This window comes from Rhinatrema bivittatum, chromosome 10, assembly GCF_901001135.1.
Source record: "Rhinatrema bivittatum chromosome 10, aRhiBiv1.1, whole genome shotgun sequence".
Lineage (NCBI taxonomy): Eukaryota > Metazoa > Chordata > Amphibia > Gymnophiona > Rhinatrematidae > Rhinatrema > Rhinatrema bivittatum.
Genome location: NC_042624.1, coordinates 57,716,607 through 57,740,889, shown reverse-complemented (window position 1 = coordinate 57,740,889; position 24,283 = coordinate 57,716,607). Strand labels below are relative to the sequence as shown.

The 24,283-nt window shown below is 38.6% G+C and overlaps 1 protein-coding gene across 5 annotated transcripts; it reads left to right on the top strand.

Annotated features, from left to right (window-relative positions):
• Positions 1-219: 219 nt before the first annotated feature.
• LHX9 (LIM homeobox 9) lies at positions 220-23,802 on the top strand. Of its 5 annotated transcripts, none has more exons than XM_029618711.1 (6): positions 220-301; positions 5,567-5,890; positions 7,527-7,729; positions 11,556-11,914; positions 18,521-18,717; positions 22,357-23,802. In XM_029618711.1, the coding sequence occupies exons 2-6, from the start codon at positions 5,711-5,713 to the stop codon at positions 22,411-22,413; spliced, it is 996 nt and encodes a 331-aa protein (XP_029474571.1). In that variant the 5' UTR covers positions 220-301; positions 5,567-5,710; the 3' UTR covers positions 22,414-23,802. The 5 variants fall into 5 exon arrangements, with proteins under 5 accessions (XP_029474571.1, XP_029474572.1, XP_029474573.1 ...); XM_029618712.1 differs by lacking the exon at positions 220-301 and adding an exon at positions 4,194-4,320; XM_029618713.1 differs by lacking the exon at positions 220-301 and adding an exon at positions 5,375-5,461.
• The last annotated feature ends 481 nt before the right edge of the window (positions 23,803-24,283 follow it).

Here is a 24,283-nt window from a genome sequence, read left to right as displayed (position 1 = left end):
ACTATCTTTGCAAAAGAAGTCAGAGGCTAAGATTTCAAGTCAGTTCTATATTAGCGGCTGTAAGAAGAGAAAGAGAGAGAGGGGAAGAGAGAGAGAGAGAGGGGGAGGAGGGATATGTGTGTTGGGGGGGGGGGTCCTTTCCAGCACACAGCTTGTTTATTTTAATTAACGTAGGGATCTTCTGAGGAAGACGGAACATCCTCCATCTACTGGCAGAATCGTTGCCATCTCTCCATTAAAACTCCCATCCCTCTGTCAACAAGGCAACAGTTTTGATTTGGGAACCTGCTTGAGTCACAAGGTAAGACAGTCTCGGTTCTTGCTCTAGATTTCACACAGTTAAATGTCATCTTTTTTTATTTTTTTTTAACTAACAATTAAATAATAGCGATCGCAAATAAACTCATGTGCTCCCCTTGCACGTTTCACGTATCTTCCCTTAGTCGATCAGTGAAGGAAAAATATTGCTTTTTCCCATTCCTCTTTGCAAGTGGGGCATTCACTGGGGGCAGCAGCAGTTCCTTCGCCTGCCTGCCACCTCCGAGACTGGCGCTAGGGCTGCAGTCTGCCGCCAGGGCAGTGCTAACCGGCCGCAGATGTCCGGCAGAAATCGCGCGCCTCCGAAAATGCTTTGCAACACTGGAATGGAAAGCAACGAAGTGAAAATGTAGGGCTCAAAAGCATATTGCCCTTGTTTAGCAGTCCAAGGGGAGAATTTGATTCTGTCCTGCAGGATTTGAAGTCTGCGCCTAATTCTAATATCCTAAATTTGACATAAATCTTTTTTTTTTTTTAATAATGCAGCTAGCATACATGTGTTATTATATATTATATTAAACGTAAGAGATCTTGTTGGATGCAGCTTCTGTTCTATCTATATGTGTGTGTGTCTGGGTGTGATTGTACATGTACCTGTGTGTGTGTGTGTGTGTATCTATATCTACCTATCTATTTAAAGCTAGGGATATGAACATCTGCATCCAAAGAGCGTTTTTAATAAGAGGAATGTGTGCTGCTAAGGTGCTTTGTAAAGAATTTTTCTAAAATTATCTCTTAAATTATTTTTATTTTGTTTTATTTGATTTTATCACCCTATTATCAAAATAATATAAATACAGGATAAGGTAATTATTGAAATATTGGCTATTTTTATTGTCTTAATTGACTTGTCTTTTGACTGAACACATATTACGTAGGCAAATAAACGTTCTTGTTTTTATTTTTTATTTTTCTATAAAACATTAAGATCTTTTAAAATTGATCAGACACGCCCCGCGCACTACTCATAAAAATCATGATGTTCAGAAAGAAATGCATTTACTTAATACAACTATGGAAAATACAAATCATCGAAATATTTTTTTTTTCTCTGCAAAACACCCACATAATTTGGAGGTTAAATTGGATTCGGAAGCCTGAAGTTCTCGCTCTCCTCTCAGATCTGACAGGTTTTTGCCAAGGTTTCGATTTCTTCTGTGCATTGTCCCTGTGCGCAGCAATTAGTATTTAATGTCATGCCAGCCTTTCAAGAGACTGGCATGATATCGAAGAATTCATCCAGATCCGCTTCTAATAGGCTTCTTCTGAGCAGCTGCAGTAGTAGGTCCTCCTGCTTTTTCTTCTTGCCGAGGATAAAGCACCATTTCCTTCAAGGTAGGCAGGTATCTTCATATATGCAGCATTTATTATAAAGGCGACATATTCTAACATATATAATGCTTATTCTCAATTCTGTGACGTATATAGGAAATGCTTCACGCTGTAATAGGCTTGAGCCTGAGGTCTGGTGGGCACACAGACTCTCTATGTAGAAGAAATCTGATGCAAATGATAGATAGTACGGTTTCCCTGAAAACTGTCCCGTGAAAAGAAAAACTGCGAGGGCAGAGATCTAGTTTAGTAGAAGGCCCTTTCAAGGAAGGTGATAAAATGCAAAGTTTTCACGTTTTTGCTTGTTGGTTTGTTCGGTGAAGGAACGAAAATAGCCATGATTTCTACTGGTGTCTATTCAATTTGCACCAGTGCAAACGCTGTACCGCCTTTAAATGATTAGCACAACCTTAAATTATCGACATAATATTTGTAATAAGAAGAATTGGACAAAAATCAAGTTATAATTGTATTAATTTCCATGACTATTTGAAAAAAAAAATAGGATCATCCTTTTTTTTCTCCTCCTAAAACCGGATTCGTATTAATAAGCCTCCGCAGAGCGCTGAAATTAGATCCTAGATTAATCCTGGTATCGAGCTTTCCGCTGTATATTAAAACGTTTATTTTGTTATTTTAATAAGAGCCATAAAGGTTGCATAGGATGCCTTGCACCATAAGCTATACTGCAGCCTGCTGAGAACCGTGGTTAGCAATTAGTGAGAACAACTAGAAGCAAAACCTTCCAAAATATTTGAAGAAGAAAGGGATTCGCTGTATTTATAGGCCTTTTGGCAAAGGGAAAACCATGGTTGGTGTTGGTAACAGATTTTGTTTTATTTGGCGTCCCCGTAGATAGAAACCGGGTCCATAGACCACCATTAGGACCGTAATGAGAAGACGCCTAGAACTGTCCCGGTTTCTCTGCAGCATCAGCGGCTCCTGTACTCTTTCCAGCAGCTGATGGAGCAGAAAGAAAGGATCTTGTTAAGTGCACCCAGATGTAAGTGCCTAGCCATTTCTGAGTTTTGTAATTGGATCAGCCCAATTATTCAGAGCGGAGCCACTGAGCTAAGATAGATATGGGACATTTTCGCCTACTTTTTTTTCAAGCGATCGGGTAAGGCTGAGAAGCATCGGTGCACCTGTAGGTTTGCACTGAACTGGGTGGAGGGAGCAGAAAGACGGGGGAGAGATGGACGTCCAACTTCGGCGGAGCGTTGTCACTACGGAGTGCTTCTTTAGTGCGCTCCTTCCGCTGTCCCTTGATTGAAAATAGCAGGGAAGCTCCCTTCATATCAGTGAAATGGTGCGGTATAAAGGAGAGGACAGGAAGCCATTGAAAGCTTTCAGCTTATTTTAGTGGAGAATGTATTGGAAGGTACCGGGAGACCACCTAGCAGACCCTTGGAGTGTTTTGCTGAAAACCGTCCCCCCCTTGACAGTAGGGGGATGAACACCCCGCATGAGATTGCTGTTTTACACGTTGAAGGTTAATATCATGAATGGCCACTGCTGGGAACAGGATGCTGGACCCTCAGTCTGATACAGTATGGCAACTTCTTCTGTTCTTATGAATGGAGAACAAAACCCTGGCATGGGTCAATAAATTAAACATGGTTTTTGGTGATATGGCAATCTGGTGTGTGTATTTCGATTGCTAGGTTGATATTAGGTTTGAAAGACAAATGTAGATAAGTAAATACATAGCCGGCTAATTAAATAAATAGTGATTTTCATTTTATCTATTACGTTTTTATTTGGTTTGTATTTCAACTTTGTACATAACATTAAGAATGGCAGAAAAGCACCCGTTTCATTTAGCGCCTGTTTTTGTCTGTATTGGTAAAGAAAAGAACCCCTTACAAACAAAGAGAAATTACCTCAACAAGTGACACAGAAGCTTAAAAAGAATCGTAATAAAGTCACCTTTAAGACAGGCTGCTGGGAACTCCGATGAAAGCAGCTTTATAAAGGGCTGGCACTTTCTCAGAAAACCGAGCTAATGATTTCACAAAGTCTTCTCTCTGCTCTTGGTTTTTATATATTTATTTATTTATTTATTTTGTTTGCTACGCTTTCAGCTGCACCCTTAATACTATTCTACTCTTCCTGTAATCATTATTATTATTTTTTTTAGTTCTTAATGTGAATTCAATAGAAGGAATGCAAAAGCGAAACAGCTAACAAGGCCTCAGCTCTGCTCTTTCGCCTTTTCCTGTGGTTTGTTGTGCTAATTGACTTGTTTTCTCTAAGGAGATCCTCCATTTACTGAAACCTGTTTATTGCTTTCCTTTGCCAGCAAGCTGCATAGTTTGTGATACATAGTTCGTAAAGAAAAGATTTCCTCTGAGTATTTCTTGGTGTCTGCATAACTTTTCCCGTTTTATCTTTTTAAAAACACATTGATTTATCTCCAAAAGGTCTAATGACATTACTTACAGTAAATAGCAACCCTGCTGTCCAAGGTCTAACATGCCAACAGGAAAAAAAAAATCCGGCTTATTTCAGTTGATTAACTTCATTTTTGCTTGAAAGTGTGTTTTATGAGCTGTATTCTGGCGCTCGGAGGAATGTAGCAACACTGACTCTGCAAATAACATCCATTTCCACTGCTTTACACGGAGAGGAGGAAGCTGCCTGTGTCCTGGGATGGCTCCATGGCAAGAGGTGACTGCAGATTGCTCTCCAGATCCCTCGGGAGGAGCCTTTGTGAGACTCTGGAAAGGAAACGAGGCTTTGCCTAGTGAATTTTTTTTTTTTTCACCAGCTCTGCTGGGTTTAGTGTGGGAGTCCCTGAGGGATGGAGAGGAACAGTTCTGCCGCCAGGAAGATCCTTTAGAAGGGATTTGAGGTGTCAGGAAACAGCCGGCAGCTGTTTCCAGCCAAAGACAAGACAACACCTAGTGTGAAAAAAAGTAAAGAGAGAGATGGTTTTATATCCTAACGCTGCAGTCAAGCGCATTTTTATAAAGCACAATAATACACTGCCCTCCTCTTAAATAGGACGGGGTTCGTGTTCCAGTGACCTGTTTAGACTGTTTGCAATACGGTGCCATAGTAGGTTATAAGAGTGAGACCTGTTTAGGAAGCTTCATAAGAATTCAAATATGTCGGAGATGACTTTTGTAGTCCAGTTTCCTTTCTGCCTGCTACTTAAGCGAGCTGTGTTTTAATGTAGTTGGAAGGTGCTTTAGAGTTACGGTCAAACTATTAAATATCCCAAGACCTCTCTCACACTAGCAGCAAGCTATGCTATTTTCTGAGACTGGATGGGCACAAGCCAGAACTAAAAGGTTTGATTCTTGCTAATCCTACAAAGGGAGACAGAAAGCTGCCCTTCAGCCTTATTGCAAACTTAACTGATGTTTTGTGGGGGGAAAGTCGCACTTTGCCATTAAGCACAAAGACTGTTTTTCCTACCATCGCAGTATGTAATATAATTAATTGGTGCTGGTTGTGTGTGTGTATGGGTGGGGGTGGGGGTGGGGGGGATGCGATCTCTGTACTCCCCGCAACCCCAGGGTTTGGCACTGCGGGTTTATCGCGGGGGGGCCGGGGGGGGGGAGCATGACAGGTCTTTGTTGTCTGAATAAAAAAATCAGTGGCAGCTCTAGGGGAGGGGAGGGAACTCCTCCTACTAAATTATCTAAAAAAAAAAAAAAAATGGGCTGGCTTTAGTCTCTTAACAAATTGGCCCCAGCTCCAGAAGCCGCTAGTGCCAAGTCCAACCTGCAGGCATTGGGAGTTTTCCTGCAGCTCGGGGGAGATCTCTTCCAGCTCTCAGAAGTCCTCTCTCCTCGCTGGAACGGTATCTATGGAGGTTTTTTGGCCACTGCAGTTGCATCTGCTCCATTAAACTGTCGATGTAGAACTTTTCTTGTTGTTCATTCGTTTGCTTTCTGCATATCTCTAGGTCCTAGGAAACTCTCTGGGGCGCTCTCTGCCCCCCGCCCCTCCCCCACACACCCCTTTTTTTTGGTGCGCCGGGGGGGTGTGACCTTTGCAAAGCGGCAGAGACGCTGCTGGATCCTGGACTGAAAACGCCGGGGTGCTGTATATGGAAATAGTGGGGTGCAGAGCCGACGAAAACCCCTGTGCTTTCCGCCCAGCAGCCATGCTTTTCCACGGCATCTCCGGGGGCCACATCCAAGGGATCATGGAGGAGATGGAGAGGCGATCCAAGACGGCGGAGTCCCGCCTGCAGGTCAAAGGCGTGCAGATGAACGGGAGAGAAACGGTACGTAAGGAGCGCAGCCGTCCGCCGCTACGAAACGACAGCGACGACGCAGCGAACGCTAGCGCGCCTCGCACACCTCCGGCATTCCGCGCAGCCCTCCCGCTCGGTTTCATTCGGAAGACGCCTGCACATTTCTCCGTAGCGCAGGTCTAGTTCAGTTCAGAATATCCAGTTGTAGCTAATTGGGGGTGGTGGTATGTAAAGTACATTTACATTTTACTTAGATCGCTCGCTCCTGAGTAAAGACTCTTTGCAAGATCCCCTCGGGCAGTTTGCATTTTTAGCTAGCGAGTCAGGTAGAAAAAGAACTGGAGAGAAGTTTTAATTGGTGGCCGGATTATGCGCAGTTTTAATCTGCTTTGTGACAGTGATGTTTTCCTATTCTTCTTCCCTCCTCCCTCCAGGTAATTTTTTTTTTTTCAAAAGTCCAGTTCATCACTAATAGAATAAAATGTACGCGCAAATGTGAAATGTTTGGAACAAATCGAAATTCTCAGTTCACCTCACATTTTATAAATTAAATGTTGCGGTCCCTGAATGTTCCAAACGATATTCATTCTAAGCCAGGGAATTCTTTGCATTGCCATTTTTTTTAAGCTAGGCACAGAGGCAGTTGATATAATTTCAGTTTCAGTTTATTTGCAGAATATTTTACGGCTTAGATGTAGAGAACGCAATTTAAATCCCCAAAGATAAGGCGGTATTTCCTAATAACTATTGAAATTATAATGCTTCATGGGCAGTAGCAAAAGATTTCAGAAAATACCGTACAATCGTCCAGTTACCGTCCCCTTTTTGGTGCATTTTCTATTTGTTTAAGAAGGCAAGGGTTTTCCCCAGGGTAAAGGCCTACAATACTGTTAAACTATTGTTGCTTCTTCTTTTAACTTACCATGGTTAAAAAGGCATAACATATTCACTTGTACAATATAAAATGATAGCGATCTTGCCTGTACTGTGAAATGAACATACTGCACACGTTCTATATTTTAACTTTGTATTTTCAATACAAACTTCACTAATGTGGTGAAACACTAATATCGCGGGGAGAACATAATTAAAATCTAAGCCCCCATCTCTATTCTGGGGGGGATGGGAGCTTAGATTTTGTTAGCAATATTACATTGCAATTATTAATAGAATCATTACTTACTCCTTATTTTCACCTTTGAAGATGTGCCTAGAAGTCAACCTGGATCACTATTCCTCCTGAGTTGACAGATTTCCTTTTCATAGTGAAGGCCAGTTACACTGTACACTTCACGGTTACAAACGTGTATAGGCTGTGTCAATGGCGTTTCTATAGAATGTCCTGTACCGGGGTCCTTTTGCAAAGCTAGTGTGCATAATTCAGGTGCTCACAGGCCTTCTGTAATTCAGGGATTAATCAAGCTGCTTGGTTGGTTGGTTTGTTTGTTTAGGCCTCTATCTAACGTCCATTTATGGAATAGAAGTGAACAAAACAGAGCAGGAAAGTTATACTTTCAACTCCAAGTTCAGACATTCTGTAGAAATTTTTGCTTTGCACGAGTCCATTTGCACATACAATTGAAAAAAACAATTACTAATTGGAGCTGGAACTGTCTCTCTCTGCCTGCCTTTATTCATTCTGCCCTCCCCTGTGGTTGCTTCACAGAGTTTGCCCCCCATGAGTCCCGAAAAGCCTGCTTTGTGTGCCGGTTGTGGAGGGAAGATCTCAGACAGATACTACCTGCTGGCTGTTGACAAGCAGTGGCATCTTAGGTGCCTCAAGTGCTGTGAATGTAAACTGGCCCTGGAGTCAGAACTCACCTGCTTTGCCAAGGATGGCAGCATTTACTGCAAGGAGGATTATTACAGGTATTCTCAAACTGATGTACTAATGTGCCATTCAGAAAAGTGAAGTGATTTTATGATAGACAAGGGATGTTTGCAGTAAGCGAGAGAGGTGCCTGCCCATTTGAACAGCTGCATTTAAGAATTCTCATCTGTTTGTGAAAACTCGCCAGTGTAAATAATAACAACAGGAAACCGTTCACAGAACACCAGTGTCACCCTATTCTTGTTTAGGCTCCCCAGATGATTTTATATTTTACAGTAGTACTACACTTGTTAGAAATAAGAGGTTTTTTTTTTAAAGATTTTGTTTACTCCCCCCAGAAGTAGACGGGACCCTTTCCAAATAATGTGTAAACGTCTGAAGTAATCAGTGGCAATGCCCCATTCCTGTATCTAGCGCTGCGCGGTGATGCTGACTGGGTTTTCTGTCTTTTACTTACATTCACTTACTATCATTTGTGAAGAATTCTAGTGCGATAAAAAGTGTTTCGTTCCTTCTTCTTTCCTCGCTTTCCACAAGGGCCCTGACTTCTCGTCTATCATTATACTCTCTCAGCCATGCAGGAGGTCTCTGTTTGTAAAAATTAAAAGCAAATCCACTGACAGAGAAGCAAAAAAGAAAAAAAAAGACCCCCCCCCCCTCCCAAGCTACTCGACCTGATTGATCAATACTTTTGTGTCTCCCATTTTGGGTGTATGAAAGGCCCTCAATAAGTCAATCCAGCCGATTGTAACTGCCGGCCTCTCTAGCTTTGCTTCTTTGAGAAAGGAGGGGACCACGTTCAGGAGTTATTCGCCTGCAGAATGACACCAGGGCTCTCTTTCATATGCTTTATTTACTGTCCTGTTCTTCAGAGGCTTTCTTTGGGGAAAAACTCCGTTTCTGAAAAATAGGGACCCTACTACCCATGTTCACTGTACCTTGGTGAGACTTTAGGGTCTCCCTTTCTCTGTCGTGTCTCTTGTTACATACTGGGAACCCGGGGAATATTTCCATATGTTTCTGGAGACATCTACCGCCAAATTCTTGCCACTTCCTCCAATGAGCAAAGAAACGGGGTCCTCTTCCCTCCCCCCCCCCAAATTTTTCCAACTTAATAACCAGACCTGTTTTTTGTTTTACAATTTCCTTGACATCCGAGCGCACATTTTCAAGTCTGCCCTGGAGCCCGCGTGGGCGCGAGGCGCTGCAGTGCCACATTGCAGGGCGCAGGCTTCCGGGCTGTCTCGTGGGGATGTCTTGATTTGTGGCACTGCAAGGCCAAAATGAGCCCGTCCTGGCGCAGGCTTCAGGGATCTGGTGCTGGAGAAGAGTCATCTCCCAGCCCTGAACTGGGAAGGCACAGAGCAGTGTCAGCGCTGACACAACATTAGCGTTGCACATAGAGCCAGCTTTCAGACTCGGGCTGCACATACATGATAAAATAATAATAATAATAATAATAATAATAATAATAATAATAATAATAATAATAATAATAAAAGTGGCCAGAAAAGTACTTTACCGAGCAACCCCTTCAACAAGAAATTCATAGCACAATTCATATTCTAACACATCCTGTCTAACAAGAATGCCAGGCACAGTTTGAGGGAAAACTCTTGCTTTCCCCAGGGTTTCAAACCAAATAATCAAATATTTACATTATACCCAGAGCCAAGTATTTCAAGACATATCTCAAGTGATTTCCCCATTTTTCTCTTCTCCAGATCCTGCAGTGAGCTGCCTTCTGTCCCCTCCTTGGTCCTAATTTTACTGAATTCAAAAGCTGATTCCCACCTTGTTTAGGGCCAGGTTACCTATAGATCCAGAAAAAAAGTAACTTTTCTGAATCAGCAGAGAGCACCTGATATTACCAGCTGTCACTGATAGGCATGATGTATATTTATGGTTTTTATCTGCCATACCAACACATTAAACACGATGCTTTCCAGTTTGCCTCTAGTTTTTGGAGGCAGTAATTCATTTCCCCTTCTAAAATAGTTCTTCTGAATGGAAACTCCTCCTATATTTCATTAGGCGGCTCTTTGCACCTAGACCACCCTTGCTTACTTATTTATGTGCCATTTATTGCCAGCTGCTCATCTGGCTGCTGCAAGGAAGTTTGTGACTTTTATTTAAAAAGCTGCTATGGTAGTATGTCTGATGAGACATGCTGGATTTTGGGAACATTAGTTAGTGATTGTCGAATAGTGAATCTTTTGTCTCTTAGCTATGTTCTTCATGCAAACGTAAAATATCTTCTAGATTTAATAAAAAACAATTTATCGGTCAGATAGACATGGTGTACAGCTTGGAAAATGGTGGGACTATTTCCTAACTGTTCAATTTTCCTACCTCTGCAAGGTAATGCTGAATTTAAACCAGGCCTTTCCAACAAAATATTTAGTAAATGGAGAAAAACATTAATATCAGTGAAAGAATTTTTCTCTACTAATGGCAAATTATTTGTACATTTCAAGATCTCAAAATTAAATTTGGTTTGGAAAACTCTGAGGTTTTTTTGTTTGCCTTTCTACAGGTTAGACACTATTTAAATTACATTTTGGGGATTAACAAAAATTAATTTGCATTCAGTTCCTTTGACCAATCCATTTATGCTCTCTTGGTCAAAAGGACTGACGGTTCCCTTCATCTTATAAGATATTTTCTAATCTACAATTGGTAAATATCTTGGACAGACTTATAGTTGATGCAGGTACTGAGGTAGTGACCCATACTTTGGATTGGGGTTTTACTAAAATGAAAACTTTGACTGAGAATATACCCTTGAGAGAGATACAATTTAAGATGATACACAGAATATATACCCCTTGTTCAAGCACTTAAAACAGGCATAGCCAACTCTGATAAATGCCTAAAATGTTTTAATAATATGGTTACTTATATCCATTATATTTGGTTAATCATAGAGAGAGGATTTTGGGCATCACATTATACACCAGTTAAATACCATGGATAAAGTTTACACCCACTAAATCATTGCAACTCTGTATTTTGGGAATACCAGATATTTATTTTCCTAAGGAGCAATATGTTAACCTTTTCCTTCAGAAATGTCCTCTAATAGCTAGAAAATGTATATTGTGCAAATGGCTAGATGAAAGAGTGCCTGACTGAACTATGTGGACAATATAACTATACCAGATGATGGTAATGGAGTATTTGTCTGGACAAGATGGCTAATCACAGAGCTGGGAGAAATTTCTGCAAATATGGCAACCTTATATTAGTATTCTGCCAAATAAAACCTTCAATATGATCTTTAATTCATATTCAGTGAAAGATAAGCTAAATCTTTGGACTTAATAATTAATAGTGATAGCTACATTTAAACAAAAAGGAACACTTTCTAAGTTTTTATATATTTATGCTAATGACTAGCTAGCATTTACATTGTTAAGAATTGCCAAACAATTCTGGCATGTTTGATATATAATCGTTTTTTATTCTTTCAAGAATGAAGGGGGGAGATGTGGAGAGAGTAAAGGAAGGGAGTTTATTAGTATTTATAGTTCTCCCTATATTAATAGTTACTTTTATTATTACTTGAAGCAGAACTTGAAACATGGGAGGGCACAGTATAAAAGCTATGATTGAAGGTATAACGGTTATAGGAGCAAATATGAATATTGTATGTTGCATTTATCTACTCATTTTAATTTATAACAGCTGATGCTATATTTAAATACTAATTAAAATAATTGAACATAACATAGAAAAGCTGCTATGGTAAGCTCAGGTTTAAGAGCTATAGAATGGTAAACTGGAGTTGGCGCTGATACTAATGCTTGATGAATGAACCCCTTGCTCTTTTATGTCTTGTTGATGCCCACGTTTTGTTTTCAGAAGGTTCTCCGTGCAGAGATGTGCCCGCTGCCACCTTGGGATCTCAGCCTCCGAAATGGTCATGAGAGCCAGGGAGTCAGTTTATCACTTGAGCTGCTTCACCTGCACCACCTGCAACAAGACTCTAACCACAGGTGACCACTTTGGCATGAAAGACAACCTCGTTTACTGCAGGGTCCATTTCGAATGCCTCTTGCAAGGAGAATTCCACCCGCAGCTGGGATACACTGAGCTGGCCACTAAAAGTGGAGGGCTAGCGGCACTTCCTTACTTCAATGGCACTGGCACCGTGCAGAAAGGGAGGCCAAGGAAAAGGAAGACTCCAGCGATGGGCGTGGACATCGTTAATTACAACTCAGGTGGGAATCCTGTACAAATATTATATTGCCCTGCCCAGAGAGAGAGAGAGAGAGAGACATTTGTCAGTGTCTAAATTCAGAAAGTACCTGGTTTTCCAGCCAATAAAAAATGTGCTTATTAGGAAGTCAACAAACATGGTCTACAGAGGGATGAAAGACTGGATGGAAAACTTAGAGGCAGCAGTTCTTCTAAAAGTCTGTCAGTTTGTTAATCTCAAACGGGCTAAATTTGGAAAGCGGTCCAATTAAGGAAGCAATTCCTCATTTATAGAACAGTTGTATTTGGGTTTATTTTGTTGGGGGTGGGGGGTGGCAGGTTTGATGGGTGGAGAATGTTGGACATCCAGAAAAATAGTAAATTGTTGATTAAGTGAAGGGACTACAGAAACATACAACCTGAAATATATGTTAAGCAGCACTAAAGGAAACATTCTAGTTTAGTGGTAAGATCTAATATCTTTGGGAAATCACCCCCCTCCTCCCGCAACGTTACTAACTAAATCAAAGTGCTATGCTAATTAAGACATATTCATGCATACAATATGGGCAAACAAAAGTATCGAACAAATATTTAAAATATTTCATATTTAAGAGTGTTTTTTTTTTTGTTTTTAATTTTGTTCCTAACCGCATATAATGCATCAAAACTACGCTGGCAGTGGGTCAGAAGGAAAGGGCTTTGATGTATGGGAAATTTAACAAAAGACCTACAGATACAATTTGCTTTCACACTTAATTATGACAAACGAAGTCATTCTATTATTCTATTTTTCACCTAGAAATCCCATCAAGATAGAGGACATAGTTGTCTACTTAATAAAAAGCTCGGATTCCGAGGAAAATATTCCCATTGATAATATTAATATTTTCCTCTCGTTAAAACGTTTGACCTATAGCATGAAAAATATATTTAAAATGTAAAAGCAGAGTGATCACTGTAGGTCACGAAATCCCCAAAGCCTCTTGACTACTGACGGAATCAAAAGGAGGTACTTAAGACTATGCTAAAAGGACAAACCCACTTTTTTTTTCAGAACTGACTATAAGCAAAATCGTTTTAGTGTTGTCCCTAGCATAGGCTAAAATACTCGTCGAAAATTATGCTGTTGTCGTCTTAACAGAGGTCTACTGCAAGTACAATTAATTGAGAGAAGTAATGCAAAACGTTATGGAAGTGAAATGAAATCGTGAGCTGGGAGTTCTTCAGTCTATTTTTAGATGGATGCTAAGGAAGGAGATTTTAGGGGGTCGCTCTTTGGCGACTTTGCCCTGAGCCCAGTGCCTGGGCTCTTCTGTCTTTTTTTTTCTGAGTGACTGAGTCACCTCCTCAGATGCCAGGACCTCAGAGCCGGGCCAGCCCCGGCTTTAATTGTTCTTTGTTAATTGGAGGTGACATTGGAATCCGTTGGCCCATGAGCAGCATTTAATTACGCGAGGAAAGCTAAAGCAGTTTTCAAGACGGACTATTTCCGGGTCTATAGTCAGAAAGAAGCTTTACTTATTTTTTTTTTCTTTCTATTTCTAACGATGATTTTCCCCATAACATTGTAAAACAATGTTATGGGGAAAATCATCCTCAGCAACGCTAAACATCGCCCACTCCGGCAACACTGATAGCTATAAAACTCTTTTTCTAGTCATAGCACACAAAGAGATCTTTTTTTCTGTCCATGTTTTGTTTTGATGATAATATATAAAAAAGCAAAACAAAATACCTTCTAACCATTAATGTGCTGTTTTTCGTATGCCCTCGACTAAATGAAGAGGTCTGAAATTCCTTATCAGCCTCATTACCAGCAGAGAGAAAAAACACTAATTAGGGAGAATAATTGGGGATCTACATTAAAGGAGTTGATATTTCATAAGGCTTCCGAGGTGAAATATTTAAAGGAAAAATATCACGAAATACTCATATTTTACTGCTGTTCGCTAGTTTCCACTCTTTAAACAGTATTTTAAAGGAAATTATTTTGCCAAAAAATGTGTATTCATATATACTATACGGTTATCTACACAACAGAGAGAGAGAGACAGAGAGAGAGAGAAAGCAATTAAAAAAATATAGGGCTTGGTTATTTTCAAAAAACAGAACCCATTTTTTGTTATTATGAAATAAAGATCATTTTCATAGGCACAACATGGTAGAGATTTCTTACTGAGTGGAGTCATTATAAACATATAATTCCAGTCTTAATATAAGAACAGAAAATTCTGATAGCTACACAGAATAATTAGACTTTAAAATAGTCATTGCTAGAAAGGTAATTTTATCTGGGTAGTTGGTTTCAACACATATTCCAGTTTGGAGTTGGCCACAGAATAGAAATGATAGGAACCCAAACCTTTTAAAGTGCCCCTGCTTTACAGCTTTTATTTTAAATGAAAAACATGAATCCAGATTCTTCACATTAGTATTTATCTTAGAACTTTAAAAAAAAATACATTTTGGAATATATGCATATTTATTTTTATTTGTATTACATAAAAAAAAATAAAATTACTCAGCTGGGTCGGCATATGTGTAGTATTCTAAAACTTCAAAGAACTTAATGCAAACTTCCTTTGCCAAAAGCACAATGTGTTTGTTTTGAAAGCACAATTATGACATATTTGAATACTATAAAATAGTAGAATTTATTTTATAGAGTACAGTTAGAATATTTATTCAGAGCGTCTGTCTGCTTTCAGATCCTTCCTGTACCTGCATTTCATGCTCCTATAAACACTTTACTACAAAAAAAGAATGTCAGTGTCCCCTAGTGGCAGCATCAAATAACTGCGAGTCCCAGAGCGCACGGAAAAGTTGTTTAATCGAGTGAAATACTGCAGAACAGATAGCCCTCGTTTATGTAATTTAAGAAACCGGAAGTTTGAACTAAATAGTTTCACCTACTTCTTCCATCATTTTCATGTTATCTTTGTAGATGAACGTGTAGTCTGTAGTTTTTTTTTTGGGGGGGGGGGGGGGGGGGGTTTGCCAGAAAATCAGAATTTTCCGTTGAGTTACCTACTGACAGGAACAGTTTGCTTCTGTTCGGTTTCTGTTCCTCATTATGATTTGTAATTAATAATATGCAGCGCTATTGATGCGCTAATTCCAAGAACCTGGGACCCAAAGCACTGGCATCCGATTTTCCCGATTTCGAAAAAGATAGAAAGCCTAACGATGGACTACATGTTGCAGGGCAAAGCTCAATCTCTGGTAAAACCTTTTCAAAGTGAAGAAAATTGTTTAACATTTTGGAGCACAAAGAGGCTAGGCAGGTGATCTGGCTCTTGCTCTCTCTATATACAGCCTTTCTGCTTGTGCGCCTGTTTTTTAACAGTTAAATCATCTATGGGCATCGGTAAAACAGGCTATTAGGTCATAAAATTAATCTCTATAAACAGACTTGTTTTCTGAATGCTTAGTTAGCGCTGGTTTGTAAATCGAGTTCTTTAGTTAGCGCTGGTTTGTAAATCTGCCCTCTAGAGCCTGTGACTGTAGGCCGCTTAGAACCTGAAGCATCAACAGCCTTCCCCCAAGGCACAAAAAGGGAGAATGTCCTTTAGGAACATGTTTTGATTGTGAGTGATTTAGACAATTAGAAGTGGAGGCATCCTAATTACTTCTAAGTTGTATAGGTTTAGACAGTACAGTGGATTCTAAAAATGACAGATCAAATCGGATTGCACGCTTTTCCGTTAAGGATTTTCTACCTTTCATTTCCCTTCTATAAGAAAACCCTTCCTGACTGAAAGGGGCCTTAAAATGTAAAATTATAAAATTAAATGCCATTATAGCTGGAGAAACCGGAAGTTAAATTAATTTATAAACATTCCTTAGGAGGACATTCACATTTCATTTTGCATAGTTTTTTTTCTTTTTTTTTTCTTATTGTTATTGTTCATAATATTTATTTTTGTTTTGGTGTAAAATCACAAACAAGAGTACAAAGCTATAGAATTATCCATGTTTAAAACAATAGCATTGTCTGACTTATCAAGAAGGCTCTTCACCCAGTAAAAACGTTGCTAGCAATAATTTATGGGTTTGACAGTTGCTTAGTTTTGATTGATTGTAAATATTATTACTATTATCATAAGGCTTGGGGGTAACTGCACTGAACAGCAATTACTATCCTTGAGAGAAACATGGGGGTATCCTGCAAGGAGTGGCCAATAACGACCACAAGAAGCTTGCAGGGCAGACTGGATGGGCCATTTGGTCCTTTTCTGCGTTATTACTATGTTGCTATGCAATGGCAATGGAAAAATATTGGATGGTGAATCTGTAATGAATGAATGTGGGCTTGCACACTATATAGCATGGAATGTATTTGATTCAGTTAATTATATTAGAAATTTATTTGCAAACTGGTTTTAAACTTCAAGGTGAACCATTTTCAGTTCATTTTAGACAGCATGAGTAGTGTACAAGGAGAGATTTAATCGCAAACTCAAATTTTAAAATAAGGCGTCAAGGTGTATGTATTTAATTATGCAGCGTTGTGAAGTTGTCTAACATTAGGTCAAATATCTCAATCCTGGCAGTTTACATTGAAATTATCGGCTCTCTAGCTATAATAATAATAATAATAATAATAATAAAAAAGATGGAAGAAATGGAACAATCTGATTGGCCCTAGTGAATTCCAGACTATTCTCATCTGTAGGTCTGGAAAAACTTTTAAAAGGCAACGGAACAAAAAATGTCTTTACTTGACAAGGTTCATAACTTTTTCATAAGCTAAAGAGCAAATACTCCTAAGGAAAACAAAAACTATCCTGTTATTATTATTTCCCTTAATATCTAGTATTTTAATACAATTCCTGGAATAAATCTTTCTGAATAAAATCCTTGTCCACAAGTGCACAGTTGTACTGTTGAGGTCAGTGGTGACTCAAACCGGTCCTGCTTCACCCCCCCCCCCCCCCCCAGTAAGTCAAGTTTTCAGGATATCCTTAATGAATACACATGGGATACTTCATGCATTGCGTCAGATGCATGAAAGTACATAGTCATGATGGATAACCAGAAAATCAGATTACCTGGGGGTGGGTTGAGGACCAGTTTGAGCACCACTGGTATAAGTCATTTGTTTCAAAGCCATGGAACTAAAAACAAGCATTTTCAGCTCAAATATATTCTGCTATACCCCATCATATTTGCAGACCAAGAGGATTGTTTGGGTCTCATGGCACTTACATATGTTGTTTATGTCAAACAATTGTTTAAAAAACTTTCCATCATTTTTTCAACTTCATCTGATAAACTAAACCCCACATATGGATGACCTACCTATCTCAACAGCTATGAAAAGCATTGAAAAGAAAGCTGAAAATTCCAAAACAAATGTGCTTGTGGTTATATAGACAGAGTGTATACCCCTGGCACCTATTGGAGATAATTTTGAAACATGGAGTGGTGTGGGGGAAGGGTGGGCTTCATTTTGCTACTTACTTGCGTCTAAAGGGCTGGCTAAGTGTTAGCACAAAAATATTTGCATAATGTACCGCAGTATGTCTCTCTCTATAGATAATCTCCAGATTTGGTAAAGGTTAACTAAAATTAAATACACACGTTTGTATATGCCATGTGTTAAAAATAATGTATGTTGTTCACCGTTTATTGTATATACCTTAATGATTGCATTAACAGAAAGAACACATCAGGTTAAAAACTTCTGAAATTGTGCAAAATCCTACATTTTAAATATTTCGTGGTATTTGTCGGACACATTGACATTAAATCGTGCAGCAGCGTTGTAGGAACCTGACCCAGCCTAGCTCAGCTGAATATAGTTAACCTCTGGAAGGGAAGGGACATTCTGCATGCATTTATGAATTTCTCCTTCGAAATGATACCTAAAGTAAAACTACTACTTTTCAAGGTGACAGGGGCGTGGTAGGAGGAAGACAGATGTGTCCCCATGAACATAGACTGATACTATTAATGTAGCATTCTTTTTTTATACTTTTTTTTTTAACAAGAGGGGCACGGGATTTTATATAGAAAAAAGTATTCTAGGAAGTGTATAAAACATATTGTATATGTAGCTACACATGGAGAAAAATAAGTTTATAAGTAGAGCGAGAGTTTGGGGTTGGGTACTCTACAATTACAATAGACGAGCTGCCTTTCCAGAAGCTCAAGGCAGACTTTATAATTAAAAGTAAAATAATATATAATAAGCTGCATATCATTTTCACGGTATGCACAAAGTGGTCTAGATTATTATTATACAAATATCTCACTCCACAGACAAAAGTCAAGCATATGCTCTTAGCAATAAAACCTCAGTGCGCTGTTTGTTCTGAAATGGGTCCCTCTCCTTCCTGAATAGAGCAGGTCAAGTTAAAACACATCCGAGGAAACGCTGGAAGACCGGGAGAACTGTTTTCTCCCTCGGTTTCAGTCTCATAAATCTAGCGGGAGCAGATGGGGCTGCTCTTAACTTGTCCCCCTGGTCATGTCAGGGAGTCGGCTTTGCTCTAAGCAAACACGAGATGCAGTCAAGCTCTCATTGCATATTCTCCTAGGTGTGTCGTGCACTAAAAAAAAAAAAAGCTGGAAGCCGTTTGCCGCTCAGTTGCCTTTTCTCGCTCTCTCTCGCTTTCCGGCAGGCTGCAACGAGAACGAAGCGGAGCTGGACCGAGAGCAGCCCTACCCCCCCTCGCAGAAGACGAAGCGCATGCGCACCTCCTTCAAGCACCACCAGCTCCGCACCATGAAGTCCTACTTCGCCATCAACCACAATCCGGACGCCAAGGACTTAAAGCAGCTCGCTCAGAAAACCGGCCTGACCAAGAGAGTTCTGCAGGTAAGCATGAGCCCGGTTTCTGCAGGCTGCCTGTGCTGATTACCCCTTTGTCTCCTCATGTGACCTGCACTTTTCTCTAGCTTAACACTGGGCAACAGTGGGTTGCTGGAATAAATGTGGCGGGATTCACCCAAGGCAGAATTGCTCTTTATATGTAAGTGTAGCACGATCACTGGCTTTAAGAAAGCCTTTATGACCATCGATCCTTTTTCTTACGTCCAAAGCCAAAACATCTTAAAGGGTGTGATTTAGTAGTTGCACCAATAAGTAAATTCTTGCTACAGGTCACTAGGTAAAGATAGCTGCTGAGAAGCTGGCACGCGTTTTTGTTGTAGCTCAAGGCAGGGAGCTTTACTTTGATCACGAAGGTGATAATCTGCTGAAAATAAATTGCAAGAGTAGCGTCACTGACTTGCTCCCTTCGCTCTTCACATACACTTTTGCGTCTAATCTTGAACTTGTAAATATAAAAAGTGAGAGAGTGTAGGAAGAAGCGTGGGATAACCAGAGGTGGTGCGCGTCTGGTACCGGAAAGGCGCGCAGTGGCACGATCAGCACCCCCACCCCCATAGCGCCAAGCGTTAATATACCAAATGATCTGCTTTTGTAGCCTCGCCCTATGGTTCCCAGGAAAGAGCGAGCGAGAGGGCAAAATCCGTTTTAATGACGCTGTAGTGTGACTCGCATGATCTGTTAGTACAAACAAAAGCAAACATCGGATTTCAATTGGGATTGGTTTGCAGGTTTGGTTCCAAAACGCAAGAGCCAAATTCAGACGGAACCTTTTGCGGCAGGAGAACGGGGGAGTTGATAAGGCTGATGGCACGTCCCTGCCGCCTTCCGCCTCAGCAGACAGCGGCGCTCTCACTCCGCCCGGCACTGCGACCACTTTAACAGACCTGACCAATCCCACTATCACTGTAGTGACAGCTGTGACCTCTAACATGGACAGCCACGAATCCGGGAGCCCCTCACAAACTACCTTAACGAACCTTTTCTAACAGCTCACCTTATTTATTTTTATTATTACTATTTTTTTTTTTTTACACTTGCTTACAAGGTCTTTTTTTTTTTTTTACCCGCACAATCTTTGAAAAAGGAGGCATCTTGGTTTATTGCATCTGCAGCCACTCGGCGAATGAGTTTGCAGTAATGTCTGTATAGAATTAACATATATTGTCTATACATTGTATTCAGGCTTTTTAAATTCGGTAATCTGCCAGTTTATTCAGTGGAAGATTATAGATCTCTAAAGCATCCTTGAAAAAGTGCCTCTTAAAATTGTATGTTACTTATTTCCAGCATCTTGAAAAAAATTGTTTTAAAATGTCTGTCTACCCAGTGGAATAGTGGAATGCTAATTGGGATATGGGGGTGATCTATACACAAATCAGGGTTACTCCTTCAGATCTGACATGCATTGGGCTTATGCTTCATTTTAAAGTATTAGTGTTCATGTTTTTATTTTTATACTTAGTTTTGAGTTGTATCCTTTTTAATTAAAGAATACTAGTTTTCAGTATTTTAGTTAAGGATAATACTGAAAACTGAAATGAAAGCATCAAGCTCTACCCCCTCCATTTCCAGTGAATGAATGTTTCCCAACCAAGGGCAAACAAACAGAACTGATTTGGGTTTAATTTCTATATAACAGATTGGTTTAATTGTTTTTCCAGCCACAAAATATATTTATTTATTGTTTTTAAAACCCCCTCTAATTTAGGCACTTGTGAATAATATAACTATTATTTTTCTAAAAAAAAAAAGAAAAAGAAAAAAATATTTTTTTCCGGGCAGATGGAAATAAGCAAAATATAATTTATTAAGGTATTCAGGACTCATGTTTAGTAAAGTTTATTCATTACTAGTCTGAATTTACTTGAGATGTTTAATGAGATTGTATCCTGCATTTGGTTTACCATGTGAGTCATTAGCACATTATTTAATATTTCTAATTTTTTTTTTAACTTTTGTATAACAAAAGAAATGTTTCAGAGGAACTTTCATTATGAGTTTGGAGTTTGCAGCATTTTGTCTTAAAAGTACAAAACTCAAAAGCCTTGTGGATGCTGATCTGAATAGATCTCCTATTTTACAGAAGCAAGATTTTTTTTTTTCCTTAAAATTGAATCTTAAATCTGAATGGTCTGGAGAGTGGTGAATGTTCATCTGAACAATTCGGTTGTAATTACACAGCAGTAGGTAAGACTGTGGATGTAGTCAAAGAAGCACTAGAAAGAAAGCTTTAGTCCGAGTGGATGGTTAAAGATAACTTTGCACAAACATTCTGCTTCTTGAGACCCCATAAATCTCCATTTTTTAAGCCCCCTCCCCTCCCACACAAATGTATGGCTACATAATTAGAGTTCACCACCCATACTGAAGTGCATTATTGTAACTTTTGCTCAGGGTTTTTAGAAAAATTAGCATAGGATAAACAGCTTATTTTTTATGAAAAGACAATGGAACCAATGTTGTTAGCACCATAATTCGAGGAATGTGCATATGCCATCAAATATTTAGGACAAGAGTTACCTTCTTAAACATAAGATACATCCTGACTGATTCTATTTTACTACATCCTGGGCAGTTACCACTTACCAGACCAAGAGTGGCTTTCTTAAGGTTGACATCTTAATAATACACTTTTACAGGTAAAAATGTTGATATACTTACAAATTTTGTTCTTTGACAGAACAATATATGGTACTATGGATCTACTTTATGAAGTAGACTAATTATAACTCAGTTCTACTATGTGCCTTATGAGATTAACTTGGGAGTAAGTTTGTGAAGAATCAGGATATATACGTGTTGTTTGTTAATTTAACTGTTATGCCCTTTTGAAACCTCAATAGTTTTGTACTGTTATACCTCTTATTTCTGATTTCCCTCCCCCTCCCCAACCCTTTTTATGGTGTATTCTGTTAGAGGGGGACAAACGTCATAGAAAGCAGTTGTGCACTCTTTCAGATATAGCTGGTACATTCAAGATTCTTATATATTGAGCTTCGTGTTTATAGTTCAGTATGTAGTCTAGCAAACTTGTCCATGTTTCTTTGTTTATTGATAAATTCTTTGTATAGAAACTATTTCCCCTAAATATTTATGGACCAAACAATTGTGACATATCCCTATTAAATTTGTGTGAATAAACCAGTTTGATTCTAAAGAGTTTTATTTCCTGCCATCTTTCATTTTGTTTAAAGTCTGCCTTGTACCATTGTATTTATTTCTTTACTTTCTTTCTTTTTTTTTTTTTTTTTACAGCACATGACTGAATGATATTATAATAACACACATTTATTTAAAAAATATTTTCAAATTTGTTTCCTTTGTAGGCTTTCACGTCATATTTCATACAATGCAATTTAGGTTTGATTTTTAAATAATTGTTTGACCATGAAAAGTAATGCCCCATTGATTTGTTATTGCAACCCTGTATTAGAACAGAAACCTAAAACAGCCGCTAAAGTAATGCATGGACATAACATACCTAATGATAATGGAATGACTCAAGAATTAATGTTAGCTTTTCTAGGACACCGATGAATAATTGTAAAGCCAATTAGAATTTGCAGACCCCTAAAAGCCAGGTTGCTCTGTAGTTTAATAAATTGTCACTATGATTTCTTTCAGGGAGAACAAATCTTGGGGCATTACAGCCACACATCCCGACGTTTGAAAATTCCCTAAAGTATTTAAAGAAGGGGAAAAGTTTGATCGGAAATCCACTGCAGTGAAGACAAAGACACTATTAGGTTATGATAATCACACCTTTAAAAATCTATTCAGCCAAAAATTAGAACAAAGACTTGATTTCATTGTTCCGAATGTTAATGAAACATGCAATTTGTTCTTTCTGGTGTCTGTCTGATTGAAAGCTGGAAGGACGACTTAAATTGTGTGATACCAAACAGAATTTGGAGACAAACTGTGTCAAAAGCAGAGCAACCTGGCATCAATCTACCCACTCTATATTTAAACTGAAATAAAGAAAACAAGTTATTCTTTAAAAAGAGATCACATTTGTCAAGCACAAACACTTGTAAAATAAAATCCAAATACATTCCTTTCTACCTGCTTGCTAATGTGTTAGTCATTCCTTGTAAAATGGCATTTTTGTAAATTCTGAGAAAAGCTGTCACTCATAATTAAGACCCTAGGGATCTCTAGCAAGTAAGTTTAGGACTATTATTTCTGTTTTTTTTTGTTGTTTTTTTTTCTTTAACAGAAGAAACGTCTGCATGCACTTTTACATCTCTCATCTATAGTGTACATTTCTGTGTGATGAATTCTCCTTGATGTTTCCTGTATAGTAAACCACTTTAATTAATAAACATTAAATTTGTTGAAAACATTACAGTTAATGTGATATAAATGCACGCATTTTACAACCCAGACTGATTTTGAATCATGTTTGAAAATTGTTTTTAGGCAGCAAGTGTACACTCTTTTAACACAAACATTCAAATGATTTAATACAGTGAAAACTGATTTCTCTGGTGTTAATGTTTCATTTCATTTTACATTTTTCTTTCATACTTACAGCTGATGTATAGAGACTTGGCTATGGGAAACATGTCTGTAATACCCTTCTTAAATTTTTTTCATGCATTTGAGCAAATGATCTTGAGCCTTGATTTGTTCTCAATAAATCCACTATGCAATAAGCAAGTTTAGTAAACTATAGAAATATAACATACTCAAACAGAATCATGTCTTGGCACAGTTCGGAGTGTTTCTGTTTTGTACGAGCAAACCAGTAAAAGAAAAGAAAAGTAAATCTTTACAATAAGGGTTTTTTTCTCTAAGCAAAAAAAAAGTAACAGAAACTAAACCCAAATGTCAAACTGCGTATTTGCCAAGTTTTTAAACGTATTCCTGTTTAGCTGTATATCCAAAGCATATGTTAAACAAGTTAGCCTATAAAACATTCCAGAAAAATCTTTGCAGTATGAGTGAGCCCTGTGTGAAATATATAACATTTATGGAAAGGAATAGTAACAATTAAATATATCAGCAACATGTATTCTTGGAAGTCTGAATGTTTTCTTAAACTGTTTTAGTCTTTGAATATACAATAAAACATATTATACATTCCCAACTTTTCAATCAATAAACACTACATGTAGAGACTGTCTCAAGGATTATCATAGATTTCTTTTAAGACCTTAAAAAATAAAGATAATAGCACATTTTTTGCCAGTTAAGATTCTGGTAAAGTGAACTGGGTTGTTATGGCATAAAGCAACTGGCCCAGGTTTTTTTTTATTTCAATAAAAATCATGATTGGAACAAGATTTTATTGTGAGTGAGAAGAAATCCGTCTTAGTCTGAGATGCAATATCCTTACATAATGAAATGTTTCTTTTAGCAATGTTTTCTTTATCCTGTTGATTTAAAATGGAATTACAAGTCAGCCAAAATGCTGAATGCTCGCTGTACAGTTACAAGCAATCTGATTGGTTTGTGTGTGCACAGCATGCATTCCCCACATCTTAAAAATGGGACTATATCACCCAGCTTAGAAAACGTCAAATCTACAGATGCAGTCAAATGTCCT

Coding starts and splice junctions, on each gene's coding strand:
- LHX9 (XM_029618715.1), top strand. CDS start 5,711: ATGGAAATAGTGGGGTGCAGAGCCGACGAAAACCCCTGTGCTTTCCGC. Junction 5,891..7,526: donor AGATGAACGGGAGAGAAACG/GTACGTAAGGAG, acceptor GTTGCTTCACAG/AGTTTGCCCCCCATGAGTCC. Junction 11,915..18,520: donor CATCGTTAATTACAACTCAG/GTGGGAATCCTG, acceptor GCTTTCCGGCAG/GCTGCAACGAGAACGAAGCG.